Source organism: Diorhabda sublineata, chromosome 7 (genome assembly GCF_026230105.1).
Source record: "Diorhabda sublineata isolate icDioSubl1.1 chromosome 7, icDioSubl1.1, whole genome shotgun sequence".
Classification (NCBI taxonomy): domain Eukaryota; kingdom Metazoa; phylum Arthropoda; class Insecta; order Coleoptera; family Chrysomelidae; genus Diorhabda; species Diorhabda sublineata.
In genome coordinates this window covers 15,671,513-15,694,222 of record NC_079480.1, presented here as the reverse complement: position 1 = coordinate 15,694,222, position 22,710 = coordinate 15,671,513, and the positions used below count along the sequence as shown (strand labels likewise).

General features: G+C 28.4%; 2 protein-coding genes across 10 annotated transcripts; one reads left to right on the top strand and one right to left on the bottom strand.

Moving 5' to 3' along the window:
- The first annotated feature begins 131 nt into the window (after positions 1-131).
- On the top strand, positions 132-8,778 carry LOC130446850 (globin). 9 transcript variants are annotated; one of them, XM_056783351.1, is made up of 4 exons: positions 132-212; positions 3,916-4,084; positions 4,333-4,555; positions 5,694-5,888. In XM_056783351.1, the coding sequence occupies exons 2-4, from the start codon at positions 3,927-3,929 to the stop codon at positions 5,814-5,816; spliced, it is 504 nt and encodes a 167-aa protein (XP_056639329.1). In that variant the 5' UTR covers positions 132-212; positions 3,916-3,926; the 3' UTR covers positions 5,817-5,888. The 9 variants fall into 9 exon arrangements, with proteins under 9 accessions (XP_056639329.1, XP_056639324.1, XP_056639328.1 ...); XM_056783346.1 differs by lacking the exons at positions 3,916-4,084; positions 4,333-4,555; positions 5,694-5,888 and adding exons at positions 7,494-7,666; positions 8,313-8,535; positions 8,592-8,747 and having other exon boundaries at positions 149-212; XM_056783350.1 differs by lacking the exon at positions 132-212 and adding an exon at positions 1,423-1,547.
- Positions 8,779-9,047: 269 nt separating this feature from the next.
- On the bottom strand, positions 9,048-22,345 carry LOC130446848 (adenosine receptor A2b-like). The gene is made up of 5 exons (XM_056783341.1): positions 22,245-22,345; positions 13,356-13,991; positions 11,379-11,670; positions 10,969-11,269; positions 9,048-10,372 (listed from the first exon to the last, which is right to left on the bottom strand). Exons 2-5 carry the CDS (start codon positions 13,814-13,816, stop codon positions 10,176-10,178), a joined length of 1,251 nt encoding a protein of 416 aa, XP_056639319.1. The 5' UTR covers positions 13,817-13,991; positions 22,245-22,345; the 3' UTR covers positions 9,048-10,175.
- Positions 22,346-22,710: the final 365 nt, after the last annotated feature.

Here is a 22,710-nt window from a genome sequence, read left to right as displayed (position 1 = left end):
AACATAAGTAACAGATTCTATATTTCTGAAACGGATACTTTTTCAATCGACGTCAACTTAACGTTATTCTCAAGGTAATTTGATTAAATGCAATTTAAAATTGTTTCCTAAGTGCGTGCTTATAATAATATATTTGCACTGAAAGGACAAAAAACTCATTTTGTTGATATTTTCGTGACTAATATAAACATAACCGTCGATTGTCGTGTTTGGTAAGTAGATTTTTATGAATATATTGATTATTCATATACAAAATTCATCTTTAAGACATCATTGTGCAATTTTTTTGTTTCTACATAGAAATTAAACGAAATTAGATCGACGACACTGCACACTGCATTGTTTATATTTAATTACAGCTAATTTCCTCACGTTTGGGAAAAAATTAGAATTGTGGCAACACCTCAATCTGTTTTTGTTTTCTCTACGAAAGAAATTGAGGTAATTCTATACTTTCGCTCTAGAAAATCGAGAAATCATCCGATTTCGATGAATTTCTTTTTTAAATCTTCATTTTTAAGGCGGATTTATGGAAAAAAATATGGGAAATATCTCATCTGGAGATTTTATATAATTTTATGACTTTAAATGTTATTATAAACGCACTTTTTCGCATATAATCGTTCATAACTTTTTTACAAAGCATCAAATGCAGTTCATATATTTTTTTGTTAATCTACACAAAAAACGCACATTTTGAGAGAAAAAAATTGAAAAATGTTCGTTTATTTATTTTTTTAACTCTACCAGTCAACCTTAGTAAGATACCACTTTTTTTAATTGTAAAAATTTACCATTTTTCAAATTTAACTTTTAATATTGTACACTTGATTGAATTAAGTGATTTTAAGAAAAATTTGTTCATATAACTTCAATGATTACTTAATAAAAAAGATAGAAATGATTATATGTGAGAAAAGATCAATTTTAAGAAAAATTGTTTGTATTTTTGATTATAAAAATATGATAAATCAACATTTTTGTATAATTTTTTTTTCAATTTATTCGTTTATTCGTGTAGATTATAAAAAAAAATATAACAACTTCATTTGATTATTTGGAAAAAAGTTATCAACAATTATACGTGAATTGAGTGCATTTTCATAAATATTTAAAGCCCTGAAACCAATACGAATCTCCATTTTTTTATTTTCATAATTTTTTTCGTAAATCCGCCGTAAAAACGAAGATTTAAAAAAAATTCATCGAAATCGGATGATTTTTCGATTTTTTTCCAGTCAAAAAACGAGGGGACCGCGAAAGTATAAAATTACCGAAATTGAATTCGGCATTATCGTAATTTTTAATTAGTAATTAGTTTCCCTATAATGTTTTCTATTTTCTATTCTATTCAGGTTTACAACAAATAGTAATTATTATTAATAAATTCATCACATTACTAGCCATTTAGCTTTATTAGTAATCGGATTAAGATTGCGCAAACGTGATAACAACATCAATAATATTATCAATAAACAACAAAATATTTATTAAGTTCGGTCACATTCACTAACAGTTCTGTGTCTAAGTTCAGTGTAAAGTTAATGGTAATTATTATTTGAATTTTCAACTTATTTTTTAATTTAATTTCGGAATTTCCCCAATTTTCTACAATTAAATCTTATTCGGAACTATAAATAAAAACAAATATGCGTTGACCTAGTTCAAGGCTATAAAACGTTGATTAATAACATTACAAACCTTATACATGAATTTTTATCAGAAACATCATACAAATATCGATAATAAATGAATAGATCTTAAAAAATTTAGAAAAAATCTAGACTTATATTTCAAAACAAGAAATTTTGATCATTAATAATGATTAACAAACAAAATCATTTAGAAAATATGTTCTTATGAGTATATCCAATTGTTGATGAGTTATTTGAACCAAATTTGTTTTGCATTTTATTGGTAGAGCCTCAAAAGTTGACGGAAAATTATCATTTTGTAGTATTTACGTCTTAAATCGTTTCAATATTTGTTTTATGAAATTCCCACACGATACGAAGTCTCATTTGGAGGTTAGTTGACAGCTGAAATGTCAAGCAAATGTGTCAATTCCCTCGATCTATTTCATCACTTAAACGACTATCATTTTTGCTTGACCAATATCAGAGGCATTTCGAGAAAATCGAAGCAAACGGTTCGGAAAAACTTCCTATGCCTTTTCCAATTTGAGGTATTGAGGACGTTATGAAAACTATGACACTGAAACTGAATTTGCAGTTTCTGCGAATCCTCAAGCGCCGCATCCAATTAACCAATCGAAGCTTAGACTAAAGTGAAACAGTTAAATCTGATTAAGACGGATTTGAACCTCGAAAAGATAATAAAAAAAAGTCATTGACAAAGATGAAACTGGTTTCGAAATTTTAGAACAAATAATTAATTAAAGATCCGGAATTAATTACTGTATCAAATGGAAAATAAAAAAAATTGGATGACGTTTATCAAAGTTACTGAAAACTTTTTGGATAACTACAGATTTCCCTCAATGCATGTTATAAATTGAGATGTGATTTGTACTTGAAAATATACGTTTTTTAATCCCACCGAAGTTTTTTTCGGAAAATATGAACGTTTTCGTTAACTGACGAACTTTCATCAATCAATCAACAATGATTACGAACTGCTGTTGTCTTTAGATGGTTCGTTTCTCTTTTAATGCCAGAATATTTTTCAAAATTCTTCTATTATTCATTTCGAGGTTAATGTTTCAGATCATTTTCGCATAAATTTATTTCTCACAAAAATGTGAGGCGACTCAAATATTTTCTCACTTTTTTTATTTATTTGTTTCTAAAAGAATCACTAATCTTTCGACGAGGAAATAACGCAACACTATGTATAGTATTATATATCTCTATGTATTAAATCTGTCCTTCGTTCCACCGGATGATTTATATTGAATGCCTTCTTCTATAATTAACTTGAGACTGTGTCTCGCGAACATACATACACGTTCAATTGTCGAATAAATTTTTGACAACACTTGATGTGTCCTCAATTTATTTGCCCGATTCTCTTTATCTTCTTAGCGTTTATCAATAAACTATGTATCCAAAAAAATAAACGATAATTTAGTGAATAATTGAATTGGCTGGATTTTTATGTTTCTAATTGAAATTATGGTAAGTAAGATTTTGAATATTTAGATATATAAATTTTGAATTGTGTAAATTACATGAATAATAGTTGATCCTTAACTAACTTAACCTAACCTCAAAAACATTACAAAACATTAGAATACGACGACTTCTTCGGGTGTAGAAAAACGTTAACCTAGAAATTATAAATCATTCGGTGCTAAGCACGGACTGTACGGTGGATGACCCATCAATTCGATGTTTTCAGCATTTGATAATTAATTCTTCTTCTGTAATTAGTTTAGAGTACTTCTGGCAAACAAATATTATCGTACAATTCAGAATTGATCGGTGATGACATAATTAAAAAAAACCTGTGACCTTTTTTTGGTTTGGTTCGTCTCGAACGACTCATAAAATCGATTGTTATTTAGTTTCGGATTCATATGTATAGTTTTTTTCAGCATATCTTTCTTGTAATATTGAATGTATGCGAATGGAGTTTACGGTATGTCACATTAAGATCTTGCAATATCGATTTACGCTCGATGTTTTGTTGATTTGCACACTGCTGTTGGTTTAATCCACGTCAAAAGTCATAGAAATTCATCACAAACGATTTAACTTCATTTTTAACCAAGATGAATGTTTCAAGTATCTATAATCAACGTTCATAATTTAGTAACAACCCTCGTATCATATAATTATTCGTCATAGATTGTTATTTTCACATTGTTTGTTTCAATAATTTGATAAGTAATCACATATTTGTGTGACATCAAATATTAACGTCTTTGTTCTATTAGGATTTTTATAATTTTAGTTTTGACTAAAATGGGAATTATTTGGAGTTTATTTGGATACGATACAGGTAGAATTGATGATCCTGATCCCACTACGGGGCTTACTTCAAGAGAAAAATTTCATATAAGAACATCGTGGGCAAAAATTATGAAAAATCCAACAGAATCGGGAGTAGCTTTACTTTTATTGTAAGTTCGATATTTAAAATTAATTTTTCGTATATTACAAAAAATTTTCGGACTTTATTATAGTATAATTCTCGCTATGAAATAAAAACGGAATAGTCTTGATGTTATAAACATTTTTAGGGCTACTTAAATTTCTTATTGCTTTGAGACTAACAAATATGCTAAACAACCTTTTTACGTGTCTACCTTCTTTAAATATGAAAATATCCATAAAATTTTTGACAAATGATATTACTGTTATATTTCAGGTATTTCAAGAAGCATCCATATTCCAAAGAATTGTTTAGTTTTAAAAATATACCGGACGAAGAACTACCAAAATCCGTACAATTTAAGGCACATTGTAATAGTGTTATTCACACAGTTGCGTCAATAATCGATTCATTAGATAGTACAGATTTACTTGTAATTATTATAGAAAGAATCGGTACGACGCATAAACCTAGAAATGTAACACCTAAATTATTTATGGTAAGTAATAACTAATTAAAACAATTACTAAGTATACATATCTGAAGAAGAGCATTTGTTTACCCTTGTATATAAATTTATATATTTATGTGTCTAAATATTCTTGATTTTAGATATTTTCTGTTTCAAAATTAGTTTTTTTTGATAATTTGATAGATAAAAATTGACGTTTCGACTTTTCTTTAAGTATTTGAGAGAAACCTAAAATTTGAAACAGAAGAGATCTAAAATCAAGAACATTTAGATGCATTAATATATCGGAAGGTTTAAGAAATAAGAAATTGAAAAATTCAAAATATTACTTGACATATTTGACAATGCCAAGTAATATTTCAAGTCAACGTCAAATAATATTTGACACTATGTCAAGTATTGTCATGTAATATTTTGAAACGTCAAATTTGGTTTGATAAAGACTTAAAAAAAGTTGAAACATCAATTTTATCTTCAAAAAATTATTCAAAAAAATAATTTTAAAACAGAACAGAGCTAAAATCAAGAACATTTAGATGCATTAGTATATCAAAAGAAATAAGAAATTGAAAAATTCAAAATATTACTTGACATATTTGTCAATGTCACTTGAAGAAATTAAAATTTATATATAATATGAAGTTCGGCTATTTTAGTATACAGGGGGTTTCGAGGACGATGATTCGATCTAAGTAGAATTAATTGTCAGAAAATATCGTTTTATTCTTGTTTTCAATAATCAACTTAAAGATAAACTTTTTTTATGGGGAGAAAGATAAAAAAAAGGCAGTCCCAAATATAAATCTCCCTTTCAGCGAAAAAGTTTTAGAATCTTCTATTTGTACAACCTAAATACTACGAAAGAAATTGAATGAACACGGAATATGATTAATTGATTAAAAATTTGGTAACTGCTTAGCCAAATGAACAAATGATAACCTTTGGTCCATCTAAAAGACAACTGGGATCTACCAGTCACAAATTTTCCGTTAGATCTGCATTTGCTATTTCTGTCCACAAATCCCTAAAGACAAATTTTCTTTCTGTTGGGGTTGGATTAAAAACAAATAAGAAGTATCAGAATAAAATACGACTTCAAAATTAAAACTGTGATGAAAATATCAAACTAATTGTGATGTGTGATAAGGTTTAATATCTTTTTTAGGAACTGAAAGAAACTATGCTAGAACTTTTTTCTTCGATTATGAAAAAAGAAGAAATTGAAGCTTGGGAAAAAGCATCACAGGTTGTTTTTACCGTCATCATTAACGGTCTTAATAAACAATAAAAATTTCTACTAAACATTAAGTTTTTTAATTATATTTTGTTATATATTCAATAAATAAATAATTGATAGAAATTGCTTTGTTTAAATTAATCCTAACCTAACATTCGTGCATCGAATTCGAAAAAACGATCGTTAATTTTGAATGCCATTGCAGCTCCGGATTATTAGTTTTTACTTTAAATACAGCTCTTTATTATAAGCAGTTAGTACTAATGAAAACAATTCATCACATAAAATGAAAGAAGACTACATTAGGCTTACAAAATAGTAAGGATGAGGTTTCTTCGAATCTAGACGTTCAGGTAAATAACTTGAAGTGAAGATGATAGTTCGGGTTAGGGCTCTAGTAAATTGATTATTATACTAGTACTAAGATCATTAATTGAACCAATATCTATACCAATAATGAGGTTGTAATAGAATCTGAAGATTGTGTCTGCCATCACCAGATGCTCTCGAAGTTAGAAATGATGTTAACTGGAGCTTACTCGATTATACAAATGTTGAAGTCGTTGATTGATAAATGGGCAGCTACAGGGTTTGTTCGGACATCAGATAAACGAAAAGTAGTTGCTACAATTATTTTAATCCTTAAATACTCTGTTATTTAAAGTGAGGCCATTTTCTGGGCGAATCTTCTCTTGAATTTCTTGTCTAATGTTAATATTATTTGAAGCTGTGATATCTACATGTATGCAAGGAATGATTTCTGAACTTTTTATTTTCTAATGAACCTGTGTCCCTTTAACATTAGTTAAACCCAGGTACTGAGTAAACTTTGCTGGTAATTTCCCAATATTTAAGGGTTGTATGCCACGCCATTTTAATATTCTAATACAAAAAATCTATTGTGTTTCACAGCAGGAGGTTCTAATATTTCTATAATTTTTGAGAAGGTTAACAAGATGAATACCAGCAATATTTCCAGCAGTGACAACAATTTGGTCATTGAAAAGGATGACGTAGTATTCTAGGGTTAATAAGTATCATATATAAAAGACCTTTTCATATAATAAGACAAACAATTTGACGTATCAATGATGTAATTCGAATGGAATGAGTTTTATTTAAAAACAGTACTAAAATTATCGATTAGAACATGTGTTTAAGAGGTAATAAATTCCATTATAACCGATTGATTAACAAACGTTAGTCACAACTCGTTTCAACGGTTATATACATGAATATTGCACAACAACAAACGAACATTGAATTCCATTTTTATTTTGATCTTGATGTGATGTAGTGGTATTGAAGTTACATAATACAAATTTTAGTTGTTATATATGAGGTAAAATAATAAACGAAATGCATAAAAATATTCAGCATCTACATTCACGGTTATATTGACTACCGATTCGAACTATGAAGACGATAAATTAATTATTGAAACGTGCTTCAAACAGATAATATCGGTGTAGTCGTTGTAGTTAATATTTAGTGAAATTTCAGCAATTATATATTCATATGACTATTGCTATTAAAGTTTTTAACAAATCAATTTTTTAGACATATCGATTTAAAAAAAAAATCACTTAAAGATTAATGACGGTTATGCCCCTTTGACTTTAGTAACAAAATCCACCGCAAATCTATAAAACGAATAGTTTGAGAAATTAATTATCGTCGTTTCTTATTTAAAAGAGATTTAATCAAAATTTTTCTTTTGATTTTAAGATTATTGCGTTTTTAGAAGATATGGCGGCAGCAATCAGAAAAATCTGGTCTTTCTTTGTGAGTGAAGATGTCGTTGTTGCAGGTTTGACAGGCAATGAAAGGAGCTTGATTACGAAAAGTTGGAACAAAGTGATGAAACACCCAACGCAGAATGGAATATCGATTTTTCTAAGGTGCTAACTATTTTAAACGAACTATAAAGCAGTAAAACATACCACGGTTTGAAGTTGAGGTTTTCTTTCATTATTGTTACTTAAAAAATCGTTACGTAAACTGATAATTTTAGATTTTATTGGGTATGAAATAAACCTGGAATCTCATCATTAAGTTATGGAAACTTGGTACACAAAATAAATGAATTCCAACTTTGAGACACTAAATCTAACGTTGAAGAAACCAACGATTAACCATAAATCAAAAATAAGGTGTCAAATCTACATACTTGATTTTTTTTTCTTTTTTAATCTAAATTGAGTAATTTTATTATTTAAAAAACCGAGAGCCTACATTCCAGACGAGCATCGGGGATTTTTCAAAGAAATTTGTGACTAGCCAACTGATGACAGATCTCAAAAGATTGATTACCAGCAATTTGGAGATTGAGGAAACCAACGATTAACGATAAATCAAAAATATGATATCAAATCTACATATTTGATTTTTTTCCCTCTTTTAGAGCTACGTAACTAAATTATGGATGAACACACAAGTGTAAAATTTTGAATCCTGTCGTAACTTGAATTTCTTTACCTGTTTATATAACTTTTCATTATTTGATTCGAAGGAGCAATGTCTGATATGTAGTTAATTATTTTTTAGACTTTTTGAAATCCAACCAAAACATCAGTCGGGTTTCCCGTTTAGAGACGTCGCTACAAAAGATTTACCTAACGATAAAAAGTTTCAAGCACACGTTAATACTTTCATGTATTCATTTACTTCAATTGTGAGCAATTTAGATAATGAAGAAATTCTATTGGCCATTTTATATAAGATAGGAGCTTCGCATGCTACAAGATCCGTCGATAGACAAACCCTAATTGTAAGTAAACATTTTTTAGGTAGTTCAACGAGCTCTAATTCATGTTGTATTTTTAGGATGTGAGGCAAGCTTTTTTAGATACTTTTGAATGTATGAGAAGATACGAACTAGATGCATGGATTAAATTATTCGATGTGTTGATTAATGAAATATCTCACGCTATTGATGAAAAACTTAAAGAAATTAGTGAATAAATTATTTAATACATATTAGTTAATACAATAAATATTTTCATATAACAAATATGCTTTTATTTTTACGTCAAAATTTCACTCCAATATGGTGACTAAACATACTCAGTATATAATAGTCCGGGAGCAAGCAACTAGACTTTATTCTAAAACTTTCTAATGCATATTACCAATTATCTTTCGAAAGCAAATAAATAACTTGGCTCCCGGACTATAATAGTCTTAGATTTTTTAAATCGTCTTTTAAACTAGTTCCTCATAGTTTCTAATTGTTTCTAAATGGAAATCATTTCAAGGGTAGGTAAAAATAAAACTACATCATTAGAAAAAATAAGTTATAATTAGAATAATTCACATACTTTATTAATTTAGAAATTTTCTTTATAACAATATATGAAATAATCAATCGAAACTTCATTCCTTACAAAACTATCCCCTCTATTTCAATTAATAAGTAGTTTTAATTAAGAGTATTTAAATAATTGACATTTTGTGTCATAAAACGATATCAAAACTTTATTTTCTGTGTGTACTTAATTTTAATTTCAAATTTTAATATCATCATCCCACGGAAAGATTTGTTAATGAATAATATAGTCAAAAGCAACCACCGATAAATTCTCTAGGGCCCAGCAATTCCAGTTTCGCATTCTAAATAGGTTCACCAACATGTTATGGATTTTGAATCATATAGCTTAGTGATGCAGTTTATGAATGAATTAATTAAAAAATTGAGTTCCTGATGTAAAATTCAAAACTAACCAAAAAAAAAAATTTCAAATTACAATAGAAAAATAAATAAATAAATACCGTACTAAGAAGTGATAATATGAAATGAAATAAATAAATCAGTCGATAAATTAGAACTGCAAAGGATAAAACAATAAATAAAAAATGAAAATTTATTAAAATAGTGAAAATAGAATGTCTTAAATAATTTCAAAACGTCATTAAGCTGATTATTGTATATCTGTTATTATTTAATTGTTTTATTATATTCATTACGTGCAAAAATATTTAAAATTTGGCACAATTTTCTGTGCTTAATGTAGATACAATAATATCATAAAAATTTGGAAAATATTCTAATAAGGAAAAAGATATAAATTGAGCCATCTTTTTACATCCCATTCCTCATTATAATTGTGTAATACATTTACAAATACCGCCATTTTAGTTCTTATAGAAACATCTCCATTTTTCATCACTTTTTTTGTTAGGTAAAATTAGTTTAGTTTAGTTTAGGTTACGTTAGGTTAGGTTAGGTTTATTTTTAGACTCACAAAACATGCGTAGTTTATAATAATCAAAACAGCGGTGATTGTACATCCAGAGAATGATTAATTTTTAGAGTTATAATAATCAAAACATCGAATCACAAATATATTCGAATATACTTTAAAAAAGAAATAATTTGTTAAAATATCACAAACCTATTAAGCTCTGTTTTTATACAATACTAATCCCGTGCTTCATACCCGTCTGTTTTTTAGATAATATCAAAACCCCCTTACTCCTATACACAGCCATACATTCCACCATACTCTTAGATCCTTTCATCGACGTCGGACGATTGTTACCTAACTGACCGCAATCAGATACTACCCCCAAACTGTCAAAGCTCACCATGGGAACAAGAAGATGATCTGCAAAAAAACGTATCAAGAAGAAGAAATTGAAATAACTGGAATTGACGATGCCAAAAGAAAATAATTCCATTATAAATAGAAGCGGTCGAAATGGAGAATACTCGAGATCTCGAGGACTGTACGAAGACAGTTGAATAAGGGTTGAGAACCATTAAACATCATAAAAACAAAAAAGGATCAGTTATGTCGCTAGATATTACAAACCACATCCCTCGTTTTATGACGTTTTAATTCTGCATGACTCCAAATGTAGAAGTTGATGACAATAATGGATCTACTAAAGTCCAAGTTCACGATTTATGAAGGGATTTTTTATCAGAAGAAATAGCTGATATGAGATAAAAGTCTAGTACCAGGATTTAGACAAATATTAGTACTAGATCATATCCAGGGAAAGATTGAAGACAGAAATTGGATAAGTCACAAAAACTAAATTGTCACGTAGATAGCTTAAGCTTGAAGACAGGTAATAAAAGAATATGAAGAAAAAGAAGATAATCCAGATTATGTTGAAGTAATATGAAGAATCATATTAGACGATACCGATTATGTTGCTGTTAATAGAGATGAATACATCTAGATGTTATATTTACCTTGTTTGCGATCGACGGGTTCTTTTTGTTCGCTGTTGATGAATGAATTGGCATCGCCGGCAGTCGCTACTGCGCTATGTACCATTTGATTCGAGTTGCGATACTGACTGCGATGGTTGAATCCAAATACGCCTAGAAATTCATCGATAACTTTCCGTACCGAGCTACGTAGTTCTGAATTACGATAACCGTATACCCACGGATTGAAAGCGCTACTAGCTAGTATCGGAAGAGCTAAATATACTGATAGCCAAGCGGTTAGGATATTCGTACCGAAAATGACGTCAGTCAGCATACAGAGCTGGAATTATAGAAAAATTACGAATAAATAATATCCGGAAAACTGATTATTTCGTGTCGAGTTTGGCAATTTTATGAAATAAAATGAAATTAACGTAGCGGAAACTCACCAGAAACGGCATCCATAGAATTAAAAATGATCCAGTTGTGATTGCGAGCGCCAAACCATATCTTGGAGTACGGCGACTTCTCCGTAAGGTTCTTCCGTTATTTTCTAGTTGTTCGGATGATTGTATAGATCGACGTGCTTCTATTCGGATAGCTTTTGCATGTTGTCTTGCCACTACGTATATATAACCGTAACAAGCTAATAATACGACTACGCTCGGTCCGTATACCGCGAAAAACATAAACAATTGAATAGGTTTCGCCACAAGACTTCCAAACGAACAAATATGTATGCTGAAACGAAATAGATAATCATACAAACATCTATTAGGACTAACCAGTAGGGATTTTCGATTCGCTTTGATTCGTAGTTAGCTAATTTACGTCAAAATGGCGGACGATTACACCACGACAACCATTTTAAATGCTGATTTTAACAATTCTTTACATTGTTCAGTTTTGATTTTTCTTTCGAATCTTCTTTTTTAGAATAATTATCGAATCGCTTTTTGAAAATTTGTCGAAAATCGATTTGATTCAAAGATATTTCGATTAATTTTCGATTACTTTTCGATTCGTCTTTTTTTAGAGAATTTTCTATTTCTGTATTCAAATTTGTCGAGAATTCATTCGATTCGTAGATAGCTCATTTACGTCAAAATGGCGGCTTTGTGGTAAACAATCGATTTTCTCGTATGTACCCGTGTGAAAAACAATTAAAAAAAGCCACGTTTTCGGGAGAAATTTCACACTTCTTCGAGTAGAAATTCTATAAGAGGCCATTTTTAAATAATAACTTCTAAAATTCAACAAATTATTTGTCAAATCACTCAAATATTTACGGCAAAATTATTCGTTTTACCCCACGACAACAATTTTAAATGGACAGCAGCTGATTTTGACAATTCTTCACATTGTTCAGTTTTGATTCTTTTTCGAATCTTCTTTTTTAGAATCACCATGGAATCGCTTTTTGAAAATTTGTCGAAAATCGATTTGATTCATAGATATTTCGATTACTTTTCGATTTGTCTTGTTTTAGAGAATTTTCGATTTCTGTATTCGTATTTGTCGAAAATTCATCCGATTCTTAGATAGCTGATTTACGGTAAAATTATTCGTTCACCCTACGACAACCATTTCAAATGGACATCAGCTGATTTTGACATTTCCTTACAAAGCTCAACTTTGATTCTTTTCCGAACCTTCTTTTTTAGAATAACTTTCGATTCGCTTTTTTAAAATTTGACAAAAATCTATTTGATTCGTAAATTGCAGTTTTACGTCAAAATGGCGGCCGTGTGGTAAACAATCGATTTACTCGCATGTACCTGTGTTAGCTTCTCTAGATGTTTCTCGATAGGGGGAGTTTCTTTAGTTTATGGTGTTGAGAGAACTCCATAGATACTTTTTAGGTATGTTTCGTTGGAAATAACATACTTGAGACTGACCCAGTGGCATCCGTACAATCTTCAGTCAGAATTAGAAAACACAACACTGAATAGTCGGAAAAACATCTAAAAAAGCCTCGTTTCTGAAAGAAAACTTGACTCTTTTTCAAGTAGCAACTGTATAAGAAGCCATTTCGAAATAATAACGTCTAAAACCACTCATAAATTTACGTTAACATCATTTATTTACCCCTCGACAACCATTTTTAAATAGACAATAGCTGATTTTAACAATTCCTCACATTGCTCAATTTTGATTTGCTTTTTTAAAATTTGTCTAAAAAATGGATTTGAACCATACATATTTCGATTACTTTTCAATTCTTTCTGTTTTTCAAAGAATTTTTCACAATCTTCTAAACTCCTGTTTTGTTTTCTTGCCCAAAATGTTCAATTTCCACAATCACGAAAACAAAATAAAAATTCCAACACAAGAGTATCCAATTTTTCGAAACGGGTCATTTAAAATTCCGAATATCGCGTACTTTATTCTAAATTAACATTTACATATCGATAAAAACTACTTACTGTTGATCCTCTCCGTTAACCATGGAATTAACCAACGGCGTGAACCCAACAATCGACGAATAAACCCAAAAAATGAGTAGATAGCGTTCGACGGCAGTATGCGTTATCAAATCTCTATATCGCAACGGCGCGGCTAACGAAGTAAATCTATCGACGGCTATAGCCACCATCACCAGAACCGACACGCAACACAAAGAGATAGCGATGCCGTAGCTAAACAAACACACCCTGATAGATATGAAGTTCGGCATGCCTCCAACTTCAAAGTACATTCCTACGGGCATAAACATGCCGATTCCTAAATCAGATAGCGCCAGGGACATGAATAAGGAACTACTAGGTGTCCTCAGTCTTTTTAATCTGTATAGAGTTATTAATAAAAGAGAATTCCCTATGAGGATCATTGGAGATAGCAGGAATACTATTAGAACGGCTACTGTTACCGCTAACGGTGAAGTCATCCGAGTTTTTGTAATATTGAAATCATCCTCGCTGTAATTATAAGAGAAATTCGAATAGTTGATGTTGTATAGATCCAGTTTGATATTGTTGATTTCAAAATATAAAAAAATCAAAACATTTTTGAACTATCGAGTTGTTTCTTTTCCTGATTTAGTTTTCCTTCTTGATGTTGATCTAAAATATAAAAACACCATTTGTAAATATTATCCCAACAATATATTTTGGTTTTATTTGTTTATCCTTCCATTTTAATTATCGTTTTAACTCGAATTAAATATTAAAACGTTGTTTCGGGGAACTAATTTTACCTCAGATTGTATGTTATAAGCTATAAATTTTCCGATTTCCATTATTGAAGCTCTCGTAAGCAAACTAATTTTCATGAATTCACAATAATTTGAAAATGAAATTTCTTACGAGAACGTCTATCATAAAAGAACAAAAATATCAAAGCTGATAACTAACGTTTCACATAACAAGGTCACTTAAATACCAAAACAATCAAATGTCAGCTGGTTCTTTAAAACCGTGACCTAAATTATCATAATTTAATACATTTCCAACGGATTTTCAATATGACAAACTTGATTATGTTTTTATTTCTTCTATACCAACAGATTATATTGTAAATTATCAATGCATCTAAATGTTGTTGATTTTAGGTCTCTTCTATTTTAAAATTTGGTTTTTTTAATAATTTTTGAAAGATAAAATTTGACGTTTCCACTTTTCTTCAAGTTTTTATCAAAATAAATTTGACATTTCGACTTTTCTTCCAGTCTTTATCAAAATAAATTTAACATTTCGACTTTTCCTTGAGTCTTTCTCAAAATAAATTTAACTTTTCGACTTTTTTTCAAATCTCTATCAAAATAAATTTGACATTTCGACTTTTCTTCGAGTCTTTATCAAAATAAATTTGACATTTCGACTTTTCTTCGAGTCTTTATCAAAATAAATTTGACTTTTCGACTTTCTTCAAATCTCTATCAAAATAAATTTGACATTTCGACTTTTCTTTGAGTCTTTATCAAAATAAATTTAACTTTTCTACTATTCTTCAAATCTCTATCAAAATAAATTTGACATTTCGACTTTTCTTCGAGTCTTTATCAAAATAAATTTGACATTTCGACTTTTCTTCCAGTCTTTATCAAAATAAATTTAACATTTCGACTTTTCCTTGAGTCTTTCTCAAAATAAATTTAACTTTTCGACTTTTCTTCAAATCTCTATCAAAATAAATTTGACATTTCGACTTTTCTTCGAGTCTTTATCAAAATAAATTTGACATTTCGACTTTTCTTCGAGTCTTTATCAAAATAAATTTGACTTTTCGACTTTCTTCAAATCTCTATCAAAATAAATTTGACATTTCGACTTTTCCTTGAGTCTTTATCAAAATAAATTTAACTTTTCTACTATTCTTCAAATCTCTATCAAAATAAATTTGACATTTCGACTTTTCTTCGAGTCTTTATCAAAATAAATTTGATATATCGACTTTTCTTTGAGTCTTTGTTAAAATAAATTTGACGTTTCGACTTTTCTTTAAGTCTTTATCAAAATAAAATTAACATTTCGACTTTTCTTCAAGTCTCTATCAAAATAAATTTAACATTTCAACTTTTCTTTAAGTCTTTATCAAAATAAATTTAACTTTTCTACTATTCTTCAAATCTCTATCAAAATAAATTTGACATTTCGACTTTTCTTCCAGTCTTTATCAAAATAAATTTAACATTTCGACTTTTCCTTGAGTCTTTCTCAAAATAAATTTAACTTTTCGACTTTTCTTCAAATCTCTATCAAAATAAATTTGACATTTCGACTTTTCTTCGAGTCTTTATCAAAATAAATTTGACATTTCGACTTTTCTTCGAGTCTTTATCAAAATAAATTTGACTTTTCGACTTTCTTCAAATCTCTATCAAAATAAATTTGACATTTCGACTTTTCTTTGAGTCTTTATCAAAATAAATTTAACTTTTCTACTATTCTTCAAATCTCTATCAAAATAAATTTGACATTTCGACTTTTCTTCGAGTCTTTATCAAAATAAATTTGACTTTTCGACTTTTCTTTGACTCTTTATCAAAATAAATTTGATATATCGACTTTTCTTCAAATCTCTATCAAAATAAATTTGACATTTCGACTTTTCTTCGAGTCTTTATCAAAATAAATTTGACATTTCGACTTTTCTTCGAGTCTTTATCAAAGTAAATTTGACTTTTCGACTTTCTTCAAATCTCTATCAAAATAAATTTGACATTTCGACTTTTCTTTGAGTCTTTATCAAAATAAATTTGATATATCGACTTTTCTTCAAATCTCTATCAAAATAAATTTGACATTTCGACTTTTCTTCGAGTCTTTATCAAAATAAATTTGGCATTTCGACTTTTCTTCGAGTCTTTATCAAAATAAATTTGACTTTTCGACTTTCTTCAAATCTCTATCAAAATAAATTTGACATTTCGACTTTTCTTCGAGTCTTTATCAAAATAAATTTTACTTTTCGACTTTTCTTTGAGTCTTTATCAAAATAAATTTGATATATCGACTTTTCTTTGAGTCTTTATCAAAATAAATTTGACGTTTCGACTTTTTCTCGAGTCTTTATCAAAATAAATTTAACATTTCGACTTTTCTTTGAGTCTTTATTAAAATAAATTTGATATTTCGACTTTTCTTTGAGTTTTTATCAAAATAAATTTGACTTTTCGACTTTTCTTTGAGTCTTTATCAAAATAAATTTGATATATCGACTTTTCTTTGAGTCTTTGTTAAAATAAATTTGACGTTTCGACTTTTCTTTAAGTCTTTATCAAAATAAAATTAACATTTCGACTTTTCTTCAAGTCTCTATCAAAATAAATTTAACATTTCGACTTTTCTTTGAGTCTTTATTAAAATAAATTTGATATTTCGACTTTTCTTTGAGTTTTTATCAAAATAAATTTGACTTTTCGACTTTTCTTTGAGTCTTTATCAAAATAAATTTGATATATCGACTTTTCTTTGAGTCTTTATCAAAATAAATTTGACGTTTCGACTTTTTCTCGAGTCTTTATCAAAATAAATTTAACATTTCGACTTTTCTTTGAGTCTTTATTAAAATAAATTTGATATTTCGACTTTTCTTCAAATCTCTATCAAAATAAATTTGACATTTCGACTTTTCTTCGAGTCTTTATCAAAATAAATTTGACATTTCGACTTTTCTTCGAGTCTTTATCAAAATAAATTTGACGTTTCGACTTTTCTTTAAGTCTTTATCAAAATAAAATTAACATTTCGACTTTTCTTCAAGTCTCTATCAAAATAAATTTAACATTTCAACTTTTCTTTAAGTCTTTATCAAAATAAATTTGATATATCGACTTTTCTTTGAGTCTTTGTCAAAATAAATTTGACATTTCGACTTTTCTTCGAGTCTTTATCAAAATAAATTTGACGTTTCGACTTTCTTCAAGTCTCTATCAAAATAAATTTGGCGTTTCAAAATAATACAGGACATTACTTGAAATAATGTCAAATATTATTTGACATTGACGTTGAATATAACTTGACATTGACAAAAATGTCAACTAATATGTTGAATTTGTTCAATTCCTCATTTCTTAGACTTTTTGATGTTTCAATGCATTTGATGTTCTTGATTTTAGGAGTTTTCTGTTTTTGAAATTAGTTTTATACTGAAAATTTGCGTATTTATATTGATCAATAGATCACCAACATCATGAACAACAAAATAAGAATAAAACCAAACTAGAATTTTATTCTAATAAGAAAAATCAATTTTCTGTTAGTTCTCACATCATATATAGCAGTAATCAATTAAATTATTTGTAGTTTTATAAGAATTTACAAAATAGGACATCTTATTTTGAGCAACCGAAAATTCGTTCAACTATAAGGACTATGATATCAAAATATTAGATATGAAGAAAGTGATTTGATACTGAAGTTTTCGATAATTCCAGGTATGAATAAATGATTTTAAAAATGATGTTGCTGGAAGAAATTATATATTTATTGTTCTAAATTAATTATTTTAAATATATCATTCATTAAAAAAATATTCGATTATTTATTTTATGAATAATCAATTTGTTTTTAGAAAGAACTAAATTTTTGAGAGTTGTAAACATTGATTATATATAGTGATGATTTTGGACATAATCTCGTATATAGTATGGGAAATTGATTTCTTCACTCTATTTCAAATTACTTTAGATTTTAGTTGAAACTTCCCATCATACTATGAACATTTCATGAAAAAAGTTTCTTTAACGGAACCACTAAAAAAAGGAAGTTTTTTTTTGATTCGACCATTCCTCTTCATTAAGAAGCTTTTATTGACGTATAAAAGGTCAAGGGTAACGAACTGATACGTCAGGAGCCTTATTGAACGTTTCATCCCTGACCTGTTAACTGAACGTAATATTCTGAGCGAAAAAAAACCAATTTATTTATATTGTGAAATTATAATAAAGAAATTCTGTTTAGCGGCATTGAAAAACTTTTAATTTAATATAAAACAGGCAAGTCAAGTCTAGGTTTTAGTTTACCTCCAGGTTTTGAAGACGATAATTTGGTTATCGAAACGCGCATTAGACAGAGTAATTGTGAGTGTTGGTGTAGTGTAGTGTACAACAGTATTAAAATCGCCGACGATTCCAGGATATCCAAAATGTAGATCTATATTAGCAAACGAATAAACTATGATATGAGTTCGTAATATATTTGAAGATATAGTAATATAATGTCAGAAATCGATTGCTGGTACTCAGAAATTCATAGAATGCCCAGAAGCATCGACAACGGGGAGTCGGAAAGAAAATGGGAAAAACGTCGCTTCCATTTAAGTATCTGCAGATAATAAAATGGAAGTTTCCTTCATTCGACGCTTTCTACTACGGAAAATTGTATCTTAATGTAATATACCTTGGAAAAAATATTTCGTGAATTTATTTTATATTTGATTCGTTATCTTTTTTGTATAGTTTACATCCTCGCTTCTATCAACTACCATAGTTTGCGATCGAAAACTTAGGGCTACAAAAATTGGTTTTTTTGTTTTATGCATACAAAACAAATTTTTCACTCCGCCAATGAGTTTTCTGACCCGCTACTTTTCGTTAAAACTTTTATTACAAACATAAAAAGAGCATTAAATTAAGTATGGAAGTTTGCGAAATTTTGAGGAAAAACCTTCAGATTGTTCGGTCTTTGGCCGGAAAATTACTTTCAGATATCATAAACGATGCTCAAAAATAATTATAACATTGAGACTCATAAATTTTGTTTTGTAATTTTACGTATAATCGATTTTATTTTATCTTTATTTGAATTAGAGTTTTGTGGAATATTTAATACCATATTTGGGAAAGAAAAAACGTTATTTTAGATGAAATAAAAGGTTTTATCCTTACTAAGAGAATGTGGGTATTAACAACAATTTTCAAATATTTATAATCTTGTTTCTAAAAAGAACTTGATGAATAATTGATTATGAATCAATATATTTTTAAATTAAAATTGATTTTGTATTCACTAATCCCCCAAAGGAGCAGGAATCAAACTGAACAAAATGCCTAGAATTTCTTAGTAAACACATTTTTGTAAACTTATTTCCAAGGGATTTAACATTGCTCCGAACTTTCAGTTAATAATGTATATAATCTTGTTATTACTTCATAAAGATCGTTTACGTGAAAAACTTTAAATTGAACAAGCTTTAGGAAGTAGATTGCGAAGTTATATGCGAAAAATTTAACCAATATTCATATATCTATTCTTAAAAAAAAATTTATTAGTTATAACTTGTTTCATTTAGAAATCTTCATTGAATCAATATTATTTAATTTTAAGAAAATCCCAGTACAAAAAAGTTCGTTGACCATATTTATTTTACGACAAGTGGACCATAAACCGCAGACCAATTTGTTACAGCACTGAACTACTCCCAATGTACACTAAACTTAACCCTTATTAGTTCATTCAGGACAAAACGTAAACGTTAGAAATCGTCTATTATCTAGCTTCTATTCTTTTTGTGTACGTAGTATCTAATTTATTATAAACTCGTTCATGAAAACATTATAAATATCTTTTGGAGAAAGAACGAACTCTTCGTATAAATCTTGATTTTGAAGGTACATTATAATATTGGTGACGTAACTTCCGTATAGACACGTCGTCATAAGAGATTGAAGTGAATCTAATCAGTTATAACTGTCAATTTGAAATCAAATAAATTTCTTGTTCATCAATTTAGGTTTAGATTTATAAATTCTTGATAGATTAATAAAAAAATCGCCTACTGCGTAAAATACTTAAAGTCTACACAACGAACTCGCCATTTTCTATTTAATGGCTAATACGCCTTGTCCGTTCGACAAAATTTGAAATTGTCTCTTGATTAGGTTCGTATGTTTTAATAGTAAACAAATATTTGACATTCTTCAATAATTCGAAATTACAATAACTTAAGCTTTATTAGTTCATTTGTTCATTTGTTATAAACGCGTTCGTGAAAACATTATAAATATCTCTTGGAAAAAGAGCGTTCTTCATTTGGGTGGAAAACTCTTCGTATACATCTTAATTTTGAAGGTACATTATATTATTGGTGACGTAACTTTCGTATAGACACGTCATAAGTGATTGAAGTGAGTCTAATCAGTTAGAACTGTCAATGTCAATATAAATTGGAATAAAATAAATTTCGTGTTAATTAATTTGGAATTAGATTTCGAAATTCTTAATAGATATCACTAAATTAATCAGTTTTCCCCATTCACAACGAAGATTTTTGGTATTTCAAAATCTAAATAATCATATTTAAATTATTATTTGTATTTATACAAAAAGTCGTCTACTGCGTTAAAACTCAAAATCTACGAAAAATTAAATAATTGTTAATATGAAATTAAAGTTTAGTATGAAAATAAATTATTTGATTACACGAACTCGCCATTTTCTATTTAATGGCGAATACGTCCGAGCGCACTCGCCAAAATTTGAAACCTCTTCGAATATATCTTGATTCTGAAGGCACATTATATTAATGGTGATGAAACTTCCGTATAGACACGTCGTAAGTGATTAAAGTGAATTAGATCAGTTAAATGTGAATTAAATCAGTTAGAACTGTCAATTTCAGCATAAATTGGAATAAAATAAATTTCGTATCAATTAATTTAGATTTAGATTTTGAAATTTTTGATAGATTAATACGAAAAAATCATCTACTGCGTTAAATACTCAAAATATACGAAAAATTAAATAATTTTTAATATGAAATTAAAGTTTGATATGAAAATAAATTATTTGATTACACGAACTCGCCATTTTCTAATTAATGGCGAATACGTCCTAGTGCATTCGCCAAAATTTGAAAATTGTTGGTATGTTTTGAAAGTAAATAAATATTCAAGATTTTTCAATATATTCTAAATTTTTAAAGATATTTACCCAAATGGCAACAAGTTTATGAGATATTTTCGTTTCGTTTTCTCAACATAACGTTGATGTCTGTACCGGATTTATCGCTTTCAAATTAACTACTTCTTGTAACCGAAATCTATTATTTCTGGTTACGCTGTTACCAATGCATCCGTCTACTGAAGAATTTATACAAAATCGATGCGAAGGTCGAGGTTATGCAATTCTAATGTAGAAGACGTGTGTCTGCCTTGAAATATTTCATCCAAACAATCATGAAATTTTACGTAAATCTAGATTTTTATCAACTAAATTTCTCATAAAGATTAATATTCATATTATTTTAATATCTTTTTAGTGAAATATTCCAATTCAAAATTAAATCCGCCTCGTGGAAATTACTTATAGTGATAAAGAAACTTTTACAAAAATAAATTGGAAAATATTTTGGCGTATACTTGTTTTATAAAACAAATTGGGTGGAATCTAAATTTGGAAAAATCTATATTTCTTGTTTAGAAAACTACTACTAAACTCATTGGCGTCATGAAAATATTAACCTTTGCATGTCAGTAGATTTTAACGTCATTTAAATTTTAATTTCGTGTTGTATATGTCATTTTAAATAAAATATATCAACAATATAGGTCAGTAGAATTGATATTGTTTTTTTTGCATTATTTTCGATTATGGTAGTTTTTTTCGCAATTTGAATCTTATTTTAAAAAGGGGACATTCATCGCTTTTAGCTATATCCTATGAAGCATGCAATAATGACATTTTTGAAAATTAGCAGTTTCAAATTGATCATTATATATTTCGTCAGTTTGACAAAAAATTCTAAAAATCGAGATTTTTAAATTCAAAAACCACCTGATACACGTTATTTTGTTAAAAAAATATCTCAAACTCTATTAAAATAACATCTCGCGATATAAAAATCAAAAGTGGTTTATATTTGAATAAACTTACGACGAATTATTTTTTCTTCTATTCAATTTTCATTTAGGACGCATGGTACATTTTAAAATATCGCTGTTACAACCAAAACCGACGCGCACAAATTTGAAACTGAATCGTGAACTAAACAACGTCCCAATCCTCTGGATAGATTTACTGAGTTGCGCTCTTCAATAATGTGACAAATGTCTATAAAACGAATCGCTTTTGGCAAACAATTCACGCAGCTCTTTCACATCATTTCCATATTATTCAGAACCAAAAAATCATTTTAATACAAAAAAAATGATGTTATTTTAAAGTAATAGAAATCAATAAACCGTGTATCTACCATGATAATCTGCATTACTCCTATTAGAATTATTTCACTTTCAACTTGCGACCTAAAATTTTTTTTTATTAGTTGAATCTTATTTGAATCCTAGTTTTAACGTTCTCTCTTTATCTATCGTCATTCGCAAATTTTTTCAACTTATTA

What these genes read in the sequence shown, in the direction of transcription:
- LOC130446850 (XM_056783345.1), top strand. Translation starts at nt 7,515, where the DNA reads ATGGCGGCAGCAATCAGAAAAATCTGGTCTTTCTTTGTGAGTGAAGAT. An exon ending in GGAATATCGATTTTTCTAAG is followed by an intron (nt 7,667 to 8,312) that starts GTGCTAACTATT and finishes ATTATTTTTTAG; the next exon opens with ACTTTTTGAAATCCAACCAA. An exon ending in TCGATAGACAAACCCTAATT is followed by an intron (nt 8,536 to 8,591) that starts GTAAGTAAACAT and finishes TTGTATTTTTAG; the next exon opens with GATGTGAGGCAAGCTTTTTT.
- LOC130446848 (XM_056783341.1), bottom strand. Translation starts at nt 13,816, where the DNA reads ATGACTTCACCGTTAGCGGTAACAGTAGCCGTTCTAATAGTATTCCTG. An exon ending in GTTAACGGAGAGGATCAACA is followed by an intron (nt 11,671 to 13,355) that starts GTAAGTAGTTTT and finishes ATTTCGTTTCAG; the next exon opens with CATACATATTTGTTCGTTTG. An exon ending in TTCTATGGATGCCGTTTCTG is followed by an intron (nt 11,270 to 11,378) that starts GTGAGTTTCCGC and finishes CTATAATTCCAG; the next exon opens with CTCTGTATGCTGACTGACGT.